The sequence below is a fragment of the Balaenoptera ricei genome, chromosome 20 (genome assembly GCF_028023285.1).
Source record: "Balaenoptera ricei isolate mBalRic1 chromosome 20, mBalRic1.hap2, whole genome shotgun sequence".
NCBI classification, from domain to species: Eukaryota; Metazoa; Chordata; class Mammalia; order Artiodactyla; family Balaenopteridae; genus Balaenoptera; species Balaenoptera ricei.
The window spans coordinates 5737437-5749935 of record NC_082658.1 but is presented as its reverse complement, the minus strand read 5'-3'; the positions used below and the strand labels follow the sequence as shown (position 1 = coordinate 5749935).

At 41.4% G+C, this 12499-nt stretch overlaps 1 protein-coding gene across 3 annotated transcripts in view; it reads left to right on the top strand.

The window, feature by feature from the left end:
• The first annotated feature begins 255 nt into the window (after positions 1–255).
• VCF1 (VCP nuclear cofactor family member 1) overlaps positions 256–12499 on the top strand; it is a 17093-nt gene continuing 4849 nt past the window's right edge. Inside the window, exons 1-3 of one of the 3 annotated variants that reach the window (XM_059908949.1) lie at positions 256–500; positions 4761–4860; positions 7741–7830. In XM_059908949.1, the coding sequence (XP_059764932.1) occupies positions 280–500; positions 4761–4860; positions 7741–7830 (411 nt within the window). In that variant the 5' untranslated portion in view covers positions 256–279. The remainder of the gene's footprint in view (positions 501–4760; positions 4861–7740; positions 7831–12499) is intronic. The other 2 variants (XM_059908950.1, XM_059908951.1) reach the window with 2 other exon arrangements.

The window sequence follows — 12499 nt, the reverse complement described above, 5'->3', positions numbered from 1 at the left end:
TAAAAAAAAAACTGTGACCCCCACAGGGATTTAACTCAAATACTTGTATCATATTATTCTGATATAGTTTAATTTAATTTAAACCTGGCTTGACTCTTAACCTATCCCCTCTCGGCTGCGAACAGGCGAAAGCTCGGGCGACCTCGAACGAGGTCCTCTCTCCCAGAAGCTCCTGGTCGCTCCGAGCCCGCCTCTTCCTGTGGGCGGGGTTACCGGTCGGCGCGGCCGGGGTCACGCCACTGCGCAGCCGCGGGTGGGCGGTACCACGGCGGCTGCGACATGGGGGGGCGCGGAGCAGACGCCGGAAGTAGAGGTGGTACGGGTCCCACAGAGGGGTACTCACCGCCGGCCGCTTCCACCGGAGCCGCGGTGAGACCCAAGGCCCGAGGGTGTGGGCGTGGCGGCCGCCGGAACACAGCACCCTCTGTTCTCTCTCTTCGTGGAGCGGCGCCGCGTCGCTCGCCTCCATCAGTTAACATGAGCGAGCGCCTCCGCCCCAGGTGAGACCGCAGGGGACCCTCCACCTTTCCAGCCCCTCGCCGGTTGCTGTGTCTTGGGGGTTGGAGCCGAGGGGGCGCGTGACGCGGGGTCCGAGCAAGCGTGGGCCCGGCAGGTCTCCATCTGGGTGCTTTGCAGTCCGGGGGGAGGAGGGGAGAGGGATGCGCGGGTGATCGGGTACCTGGTCCCTGGGGGCGCTGAAGGAGTGACTCCCCAGGGCCCAGGTTTCTCTCGGCCCCATCTTTTCCCCCCTATCTTTCCCTATTTGGAATGAAGTCTGATCGGTCCCGGAAGAGAGACGATGGCCCTAAAGCTTCCCCGTCCTAAATTTAGGAGGGTAGGGGGATGGGAGGAATGTCTGATCTTCGAGAGGAGCCCCTAGGGCGTCTGTGAGAGGACGGGGCGGGGAGCTGGTCTCCCCAAGGTCAGAAAGAAGGCTTGGGCTTAACCCCGCAGCAGGAAAGGGTTAGGTTAGACCGAAGAACTTGTGTCCTGGGCCATTGTGAACACAGAAGGGCCGAGGACCAAAGTGGCTTGTGGATTCTCTCTCGGCTGTAGCATTAAGAACAGGCAGGATTCTAAACTGTTTGGATGCGGAGCCGTTTGACTCGGAAGGCGGGAGGTAGGATTATATCGTGATGCACTACTTTTTCTCCGAGCCTAGGCCCGGGTCTTAATTTAGGCGATGTTATGATTCGTTGACACGGACTTAGGACAGTCCGGACCGAGCTGCGATTTTTCTTTTTCTTTTTTTCCCCTTATTTCCCCCTGTAAACAGGTGGGGAGGAGAAAGTTGGGATTGTAACCCAGAATGAAGAGGATCGGCTTTATTCGAAATTAGAAAAATCCCTCATCGTGGAGTTTGAACTGAAAACTGTAGATCAGCAAGTTCAATCTTTCATATTTGTGATGAGGAAAGAGATTTAGAGAGCTCAGTGGGTCTTTCTAGGTTCACTGCTCTTTTCCTTTATTCTGTAAAATCTCAGTGAGGCTCAAGTGAATAAGATAGGACTGCCTTGGTAGATTATGCTGGATCTTTTCTTGTCTTTCTGTGTTTCCATTGGCTTTGAATGTAATTGACAGTCTTTCCACAAGGACCCTACTCTGGAGCATGGTAAATTCATGGCACTGAGATTCTCGTAAGCACCCTGAAGTTATTTGGGCCAATAGCGAGAATCTAGGGTTCTCCAAACTTCTGCATATTGACTTGGGTCATGCAGTGAGTGGGGCATAAAGCCTCTACTTGTATATTAAAGAAGAGTGGACTAAATTTGAAATTAGGGGCCAGGTGTACCAACTTGCTACTGGAGTTAGTCACAGGATCCTTAGGTACAGTAAGCCTGATCTAACTGCCATTTTTTTCCTTCCCAAACCCAGTTTGTACTTCCAGTAGTTCCTTGGGATGTCTCACATATCTGAAAAAGTCGAAATATTTCTTAGCAAAATATTTCTTTTATTCTGTGCTGTACACGGGTAATCTGAATGTGTTTATACTAGTAACAGATTCCTTTTATCTAGTTCACACAATCTCAACATGGTAACTTCTTTACTATAAAAGAAGGCATTTGATTTGGCAGGCGTTTCTCTGCACCCGTGTGTCGTGGAGTATGATGGAGCAGCTCCAGCTGTCTTAGCATCTCCAAGTCAGTTCTGGTCTCTGGATCTGTTTCCTCAATTTTAAGATGAAGGGTTGGTCTAAGACGGTGGTTTTTCAAACTGCAAGAGGGGTGGGTTTGTGGGAGGGAGGCTTCTACTTTAAAACAGATCCTTTATCTCTTATGGAAATAGAGGGATTTTTTTTTTTTTTTTTTTTTTTTGGTAGGACGAAAGAGTTCTGTTACTTTTTTAAAAAAAAATTGAAAACCACTAGTCTCTGTACTCTAGGATTTCTTCTATGCTTGGTCTCTAGGAGATGACAGGAATATTGGAGAGAAGTGAAATGAGGAAAAGTGATGTATTTCGGCCATCCTTAGAAGTAACAGATGCTAAACAATAATCTGTAACTAGATGGCTAGGGAGAATGTAATCAGTTTTAGGGTAGCTGCTCAAATTGTAACCTGGTCTATGGCATTAATGTGAAAAGTTACAATCTGACTGATTGTGTGGATAGGGTTAAGCATGAAGCTGTAGTTTTGACAATTATGAATGATGTTGTTAAAAGAGAAATGTTTCAAGGATGAAATCTGCAAAGAGCTTAGAAAAAGGAGAATGAAGAACAGGTAGGGCTCATCCTTAATCTAGTGCCCTGCAAAGAAGAGGACTCCCAGGAGGCCAAAGAGATGATTCTGGTACCTGGAGAAATCAACTGATTATGAGGCAGGGATATTTCATGAGACTTTCCCAGAGTTTAATTGAAATCTTCAAAACCAGCCTATCCACTTGACATTCATAGTCTTGTCGCTAGAAAGATGTATCTTATCCCCTATTATAAAAGAGGAAATTGGAAAGTTTTGGTCAGGCTCATGAGTTTGGTTAGAGTGACTCAGCAGCCCAGGCACAATCAGCTGTTGGCATGCTGATAAAGGAGGAGTTTGGGGACCAGCACGCTGTCGTTTGAGGAGTTTCTCTTTGTGCGTCAGCTGGCCTTCCATCAGACAGTGCTCTGGAAGTGGTCATATTAGAACGAACTGAGCAATTTCTTGGTTCAACTAGCACATCCATTTAATGATAATTAAAACCCGATATTTATCTAGTTTTTAGCCTCCAGTACTTCAGGATAAGATCTAATCCCCTGAGAGAAAGATAAGGAGATCTTATTTTATAAACAACTGAGTCTTAGAATGAGGTAAACGGTGTAGCCCTCTGCAGGTTGGTTAATGCTTAATCAGAACCGCACACCCATTATTTATCATTCCAAGCCTAAACTGGATCCATACTCGTTCATTAATAACGTTAGATGTATTCACAAATACAGAGGATTGAGCTCGGGGTGATAACTTAAATTTTCTCCGATGTCCAGACCTCAACTCAGAGCCGTAGGGTTAAGGGCCTACCACAGTAAGCCACCCTACTCACATAGAAAGTATAACTGTATAGAAGATACTATATGTTCAAATTCAGTACTTTCCAAAAAGCTCTTTTACCCTCTAGCTATAGAAACTTGAACCCTGAAGAGTGTTCATTGTAATAGATTGTGCTGCTCTGTATAAAATGGCCTCTAGCCAGCACTGCCCAGTAGAATTTTCTACAGTGGTAGGAACATCCTATATCTGTGTGGTCCCATACAGTCGCCACTAGCTATGGGTGGCCGGCCACTGAGCCCTGAAAGTGTGGCCAGTGTGATCAAGGAACTGGGTTTCCAATTTTATTTAATCTTAATTAATTTAAATTAACAAATATATCTCGTGGCTACTGTATTGGACAGCACAGTTCCATGTAATTTGACTTAAAATTATACCTCCTTTAATTTATTTCTGATTTTTAACTGGGGTTTGGAAGTCCTGATAGCACTTGATTCTTGCATAGAAAACATACAAATTTTGTCTTTCTTGTACATCTCAGAACACTTGACTGAGAAATATGTGTGACTTTTCCTGAAACCTGGACATTTTAAGTGGCTGGTGCTATACAATCTCACAGTAACAACCTGGGGAAGTAACTTCTCGTAATACCAGGTGGTGTAGCCAGAAGAATCAAGTTAATGTGTCCAAGAGCAGCCTTTCCGGTGATTGTCCAGAAAAGTAATTTAATATGTTAGAGGGCAGAGAGGTTTTGTGTTAATGTGATAATTGGGGAGAAATCAGGGATGAAAGAAAATGAAAGATTAGAGGCTACCAGAACCTCCAGTGCTCTTCCTGTGTAGCACCATTTTTATAAGGATTTTAAGTGTAAATAGGCAAAGGCAGTCACTCCTGTCTTAGATGTTGTCGTACGGACAGGAGTAAAATTAGGTAACTTGGAACTGTAACTTCAGGAAATGTAGGAAAAGATCACATTAATTAGGTAGAGTTTGAGAGCTTAGTCATTAATGTCTTCCTGATCTTATTTGTTCCCAGCAGGCATTTCAAATTGGCAAGCTTTTTTTTTAGAAATGAGTTTTACTAATTTAAGCTCGACCATACTGCTGCTATTTTATATTTTTGTTCTTCGTGCCTGGCGACAGTGTACTTCTAACTTTTTTTACCTATTGGGATATCATATGATGATTTATCTTTTTTCAGGCAAGAGGGCAAATTTATATGTTGTCATGGTTTATAGTTTGAAGTGTCCAGAAGGTCAATTGTTGGATTTTTTTTTTTTTTCTCCTTGTGATTTAATTTCAGGAAAAGGAGAAGGAATGGCAGTGAAGAAGACCACCATCTCCCCCCACAGACCAAAAGGAGTAGTAGAAACCCTGTCTTTCACGATTCCTGGGACACAGAGGTAGGAAGTGTGGTCCAGAATATCTGCTCTTTTCATTGCTTGAGCTAATAACCCAGTTACTTCCGTGTAATTAAAATTTTTTTAAATAAAGAAAAGTGATCTTATTTGATTGCAGTGTTTTTAACCTTTTTTTTTTTTTTTTTTTGAGTCATGGCCTTTTTGAGGAAGCTACACATCCTCTCCCCAGCAAAACAGCCTATGTCTGCACGTAGTCATACATACATGCACCCCAGAATTTGTATGTTAGAAGTTTTATGGACCTTTGAAAGCCCATCTTTGAACCCTTGTTTGGTATTTCAGAAGCCAGCTTATTGTCTAATCGTTTCTAAACATTAATTGTCCTTAAGACAAGTATATTTTGCTGCTTCCATGTCTCCTAAAGATAAGCTTTCCATGTTTTTAAGAGAAACCGTACAAGCATTCGGAATATATAATGTATGTGTACGCGAAGTCCTATTTTTAATTGTGTTTATGTTTTCATTATGTTGTTCTGAAAAGAGCACCTGTGGGAAGCAGAGTGGAGTGGGGGGAGAGGGGAAAGGGGAAAGTTCAAACTTTGGTTTCCTGGGTGCTTCACTATGCCTCCTGTGCACTCGAGCACCTGGTCTGCAGTGGGGCAAGGAAGCTGACGCTGAAGGGGTGCTGCTATTAAATTATGCACCTAAAGATTGGACCCTTAACAGCTGTCACCCTAAGAGAGAAACTCCTCGGTGGCAAAGATTCCTAAGCCCTAGCCTCATCATTTAAAGCAGAATTCCATAGATCACAGTTCTTCCACAGCCAAAGTAATTTGTACTTTAATTAGTTCTCAGTAATAGGATTTGACCTATATCCAGTCTTTACCAGAAATCCAAAGTAATTCCCTCAGGGAGAAAAAAATCGGTAACTGTCATGTAGGTAATACTCATTCAGGAGCAGTTGATGCACCAGTGCAGACTAGATCCTTCTACATGGAGACTTAAATTTCTATAGCTTTTATCCCCCCTTTTAAATCTTCCTATCACCTTTTTTTTTTTCCTTTGGGTTTTTTTTTTTTTTCTCCTTTAAGATTAACAGAAAAGTAATTGAGCTTTTGGTGAAACTAGGGAATCTCTTTTTTCTTTGGAAGAAAACCAAAGATTAGAGGCTGCCATGAATATCTAATGATAAAACTAACAGAATTGAATCTCCATTATTCTTTTGAGTTATAAGACTATTCATTAAAAAGAGTATGTGGTGATTACTTTCACGGTATCACCCTGAATATTTCAGTACTTGTGTCTGTATGTCAATCCTGCTATATGATGTTTGCATTAGTTCAAAGGTACAGTAGATCTTTTTTGTATTGATCTTTTTTCCCTATATCTACAATTTTGATGTTTGAGAACAGGAGTATAAATTGTCATTTGTTAAAAAATCAAACATTTCTGATCTCTTATTTTGAGTAATACTCCTTAGTATTATAGTTTTGGTTTGTTTTAATTGCTGTTTGTAGAGAATGACCTTCACTCCCTAATACCTTTCTTCTTCTCACAGAAGAAGACAGTGTATTGTTATTCAACCTGTGGGTTCACATGTCTGGTTCTTACTTGTCCAGAGAAATTCAGTGGTTAAACCACTCTGTAATCATTAGTCTGAAGGATGGACTGGATTGCCCTTGTAATAAGTAACAGTCAATACAGGTACTTTTTACCTGTCATGGTAATCTGAACTCACCAGTAGATCCTTCACGGGCGGTCACGACCCTCCGACCCTCCGTTTCAGCACATTTACTGGCGTCTGGTGCTGTCGAGTAATGAGTCTTTTTTTTTTTAATTAATTTTTATTGGAGTATAGTTCATTTACAATGTTGTGTTAGTTTCTGCTATACAGCAAAGTGATTCAGTTGTACATACACATATATCCACTTTTTAAAAATTCTGTTCCCATATAGGTCATTGGAGTATTGAGTAGAGTTCCCTGTGCTATACAGTAGATTCTTATTAGTTATCCCTTTTATATATAGTAGTGTGTTTATGTCAACCCCAGTCTCCCAGTTTATCCCCGCCCCTCCCCTGGAGTAATGAGTCTGAGTGAACCCAGGGAGAACTAGAGCAGTAAAAGGCAGGGGAAAACTTTAAAATGGAAAGTTAAGTACTGAATAATTGAATCGTGACCACTGGAGTAGATCATTATGTTTATAGCATAAAAATATCCAGTTTAGGGACATTTGGCTGCTTGTTGACAATTGTGTGTAAAGGGGGAAATAATAAAACAGGTCATTACTAGTGGATTCTTAATTTTATTAATTTACATGACAAAGTGTATTGTTAATGAAAACGGTATCTTTTAATTCTAAGGGCCAACGGGGTAAGTTTCCTTAAGAGACTAAGTTAAGAGAAGCCATTTCCTGTGTCTTTATCTATTTATTTTATTATTTTTTTTTTAAAATTTATTTATTTAATTTATTTATTTTTGGCTGTGTTGGGTCTTCGTTGCTGCGTGTGGGCTTTCTCTAGTTGCAGGAGCGGGGGCCACTCTTCGTTGTGGTGTGCAGGCTTCTCATTGCAGGGGCTTGTCTTGTTGCGGAGCACAGGCTCTAGGCGCACGGGCCTCAGTAGTTGCAGCACGCAGGCTCACTAGTTGTGGCTTGCGGGCTGTAGAGCGCAGGCTCAATAGTTGTGGCGCACGGGCTTAGTTGCTCCACGGCATGTGGGGTCTTCCCAGACCAGGGCTCGAACCCATGTCCCCTGCATTGGCAGGCGGATTCTTAACCACTGCGCCACCAGGGAAGCCCCTCCTGTGTCTTTCTTGAGATACTTAAGTTTAGAATTTTTTTCTTGTAACATAAAGAACTTTCATTTGGAAGTTTGTTTTCGTTGTAAGAGAGATTTAAAACTGTTATTTATAATTAATTTCCAGAACTCATCTTTTTCTCCTAAATGTGATAACATTGGCAAGTACTGGGAAATAAGACACGAGGTGTTTGAATTGTTTCGAACTGTGCCACAAGTAAGTCATGTTTATCTGTAAAATGGAGATAGTATGGGCCTCTTTTTTTCCTAGATTCTAGGAAGCTGAAGAATGTGAACCGACTTGCCAGATTAGTTATGTAAAGAGAAACTTTGAATCTACTTGTACATTTTCTTCCTGTCAGTTTGGTGGTTATTGTGATCTCTACTTTTCAAATGGAAAAATTGGGGCACAGAACAATAAAGTCTCTTGCCCAAAGATACATAGCTGGTGAGAGGCGGATTGGGGAGCCCCAGAGTCTGAGTGTGAGCGGCTGGCTCCTGCCCACGGCGTGCGCCGCCTCCCAGAAGACAGATCGGAAGTTTGAGGGACTTTGCTAAATACACCCAGGGCCACTAGGTTCTAGACTTCTCTTGAATCATAGGAACAGAGAAGAATAATTTTCCTCCCTCTGTCTTTTAGCTGGAAAATATTTTTCTGAGTAGATGCTATGACATGGTATTAGCTGGACAGCAATTTTAGATTTGTAGCTATAAGAAGTAAGGAAATTGGGGTCTAGTGGTTTTTTTCAAAACTCGAATCTGTGTTTGCATTGAAGATCTTGAATTTTAACTCCAGTGACTCAGATTTAATACCTTGTGAGCCTTAGGATACTGGTTTTTAAATTGAGATATAATATACAGGTATAGGAATGAAAAAGTTTTTATTTATTTATTTATTTATTTAATTTATGGCTGTGTTGGGTCTTCGTTTCTGTGTGAGAGCTTTCTCTAGTTGCGGCAAGTGGGGGCCACTCTTCATCGCGGTGCGCGGGCCTCTCTTGTTGCGGAGCACAGACTCCAGATGCGCAGGCTCAGTAATTGTGGCTCACGGGCCTAGTCGGTCCGTGGCATGTGGGATCCTCCCAGACCAGGGCTCGAACCTGTGTCCCCCTGCATTGGCAGGCAGATTTTCAACCACTGCGCCACCAGGGAAGCCCTAAAAATGTTTTTTGAAAGCCATTCTAGATGATTCCTGGTAGTTAATGTCTAAGGCAGGTTCATTTTTCTCTCTGGTGAGCAAGGAGTGAAGTGATTTGTCACTCTGCATCTTCCTGTTGGGTCCTTTACAAAGGTAGCTCCATTCCCTGACCTCAGACAGGTACTGGATGGGTAAAAACTAGCTAGATTTAACTTATTTAAATCCATTTTCTTAGTCTGGCCATTTTGGTTTGAATTGTAGCTTTACTTGTAGGAATAATGCTCTTTATTTTCAGCTTGAATATCTTTATCTACAAATTACATTAGACACTTCCAGTAAATCTGGCTTCTGGTATGCAGGTATATGCCTTATAAGAAGTACTGCTACCTGAGTGAACAAAAGCAGTACCTTTTTAAAATATGAAGATCCCAACTTTTTAAAAATACCTTTAACTTACCAAGACCGTTTTGATTTTTTAGATCACTATGAAGTAACAGCAAGTAGAGAGCGAGAAGATGTGGAAATAAAACAGAGGTGGCTTAATTGGAACAGCCTCTGTCTTTTTTCTTGTCTCTACTAGAAGGGAAAATCTTTGATGGCATAACCCTAAAATCCCAAGGGTATTCTTAGTTGGGGTGTAGAGGCATGACAGATAAAAACATTACAGAACCAGGGGAATCCATGTATCATTAAAACTAGGATTCTATAAATCCATTTGTTTTAACTGATAAGAATTGGCAGTATATTAGGTGATTTTTTTTTTTTAAAGCACTGAATTTAGATGACCCTGGGAATAGTTAGCATAATTTTTAAAGAAGGTATTTTAACACTCTTTGTTTTTGTTCATTCTCATCATTAATCTGTCCTAGTAGTAGGACCAGCCTAACAGACAAAACTGTTTTGGCAGATTCTGGGGTAAGGTGTTAAGGTTGTGTGTTTAAAACCCGGTAGCAAATTAACTCTGAAATTAACTTCTCAAAAGAGCCATTCAAATGCAGGAACAGTCCTTTCGAAAGTTAACCTGATTTGTAGTGTCCTCTTTAGAAACCTTGCTCACAGTTCAAGTCCTCGAAATATTGGTAATGTGTTGCATCAACTCACAGCAAGGAAAGCTACCCCAGGCAGTTTCATATTGAACCTGAAAGTTATGTTTAGTAATGAGAATACATACATGTTTTTAGGCAGAAACTTCAAACAGATGACGTGGTCCAATTTTATCTTGTAAGGATATGCCATTTACTCACTGACACAGAAAAGTGACCACCTGTATTTTTCTTCCCTCGCATATTTAGAAAGTGGTTTTAATTAGCCCACTGAATGCATTTGGGGTCTTATGGTCTCACTGGTATTAGCAGACCTGGAGCTCTCTTAAATCACTGGGCACTTTGGAAGCACAGAGTTTTACATTAGAAGCTCTGATAGACTTGGCTAGGATCATCCCTTGCACTTAATTCAGATTCTGCAGTGGCCTTAGGATGAACTTCATTCTGACTCCAGGGATGGAGTGTGTAATACAATGAGCAAGATTTCTTTTTTCCTTTGAGGCTCACGTAAATTTAAAAGCACCACTGGATGGGGAGATGGATGTGAGGGGAAGCTGGGGCTTGAAAGAAAATAAAATACGCGGTTGATCTGCTTTTCTAACTAACAGAAAGCATCCAACTCTAGGTAATAAATATACACATATACTCTGGCTCTCTTTTTATGAAGCAGAGACTCAGTAACAATCCCACCTGGGGGACTTTCTAAAGGTTATTAGTAGAAAGTGTCTTTAGAGCTATTTTGTTTCTACCACGGGTATAAATGGGCTCTCTCTTAAACTGACTTCACACCCTGGGAAAATAAAATTCAGGGCAGGCCTAGCTGAGGGGTCAGGAGCTCTTTACCTCTGCTGTATGATTTGAGCCCTTTGGACTAAGAAAATGAACTTCAACTTGTCTGTCCTCTGCTCCATGATTTATATATATTCTTTCTGCTAAAGATGGTGCATGTTCTTCTGCCTTTATCTGCTCTACCTTCTCTCAAGGCTCCTGAAAACTCTTTCTAATACTTCTCCCTTCTCTTCTTCTCTGCCCCCCAAGCAATCTGATACAGAGAAGCTCCACTAAGCAGGGGAAATACAATTTTTTCCCTGTCTCGAGTTTTTTGGTTTTATAAGACAGAACGATTTACTTCTTCATACATCTTAAGGCTCTGATAGAGACTTAAAATTTGGTTTTATGCTTTTAGGGTCAAAAGGAAATAATGGTCTTTCCTTTATCCCACAGAGTTAGACCACTTTGATGGCTGACAGCGTTAAGACCCATTTCAGTAACTTTCAAACTTTTTGATCCGGTCCCACAGAAATGCCATATTTTGTGACCCAGTACATACCAGATATACCTGTGCATCACTGAAGAGAAGTTTCACAGAACAGTCACCCTTAGCACGCTGCACTGCTTTCTTTTATTCTGCTGCTTGCTGCTTGTCCTTCCGTAGATGGTGAGATATTCCCTAAAGCCGCTCGACAATGCCAAGACCGGTCTGAGTAGGATGAAAATAGGAACCAGTGCACCTTTGAAAGAGATGTATTTTTCTTACCGTTAATGACAGTAGGCTGTAATGTTTTACGTGTATTAAAATAAAGTGTAAAGTGCGTTCACCCAGATTCCCAGGTTCTGTATAGGTTCTCTCTTCTTAGTCTAAAAGCATCGTCGGCTAGAGTCAGCTGAAGCAGTTTAGGGGTTCTTAAGCTGTCACGGGAGGCAAACGGCCTTCCTAAAATCTTACTGACAGTGTCAGTGTTTTCTTTAAGTCTCAGTCTTGAAGCTACGAGTGACTGGAGACCTTACTCTCTTTTGTAGTAGCACTCCTTGGTTCTCTTACTCATGACTGTCTTTTGCCCTCAAAAGAAGTATTTTTTGTAGAAGCTATAGAAAATAAAGTTTTTTTAAAAAGGAGGAGGTCCAAATTCTAAATATTTTGGCATGTATATCCTTCCAGAATATTTTGGTGTACATACATGTATACATTAAAGAAAACACTTTAAAAACCAGTGGACGTACTATACGTTGTTTTGTAACCTATAAAAAAGATGTTAAAGATCTCTTTCTACCTTGGTGTATGTACATCTCTTATCCTCACTGTTACCAGCAGAATAGAATTTCATCGTTATGGATTGTAATTCATGTATTACACTTTATATACATATACCATAGTTTAACCAGTTTCCCTATTTTTATTTTATTTTTTAAATTATTTTAAAAAATTTATTTATTTATTTATTTATTTTATTTTACTTTTGGCTGCGTTGGGTCTTTGTTGCTGTGCGCGGGCTTTCACTAGTTGCGGCGAGCGGGGGCTACTCTTCGTTGCGGTGCGCGGGCTTCTCATTGCGGTGGTTTCTCTTGTTGCGGAGCATGTGCTCTAGGCACGCGGGCCTCAGTAGTTGCAGCACGCAGGCTCAGTAGTTGTGGCTCGTGGGCTCTAGAGCACAGGCCTCAGTGGTTGTGGCGCATGGGCTTAGTTGCTCTGTGGCATGTGGGATCTTCCTGGACCAGGGCTCGAACCCCTGTCCCCTGCATTGGCAGGTGGATTTTTAACCACTGCGCCACTAGGGAAGTCCCAGTTTCCCTATTTTTAGACATTTAGGTTGTTTCCCATTTTTAGCTATTATAAACAGGGCCACACTAAACATTGTTATACGTGTCTAAAAATCTGAGTTACAAGATACTTAAAATGGACTAGAAATTGCAGGTGTATTTGTCTC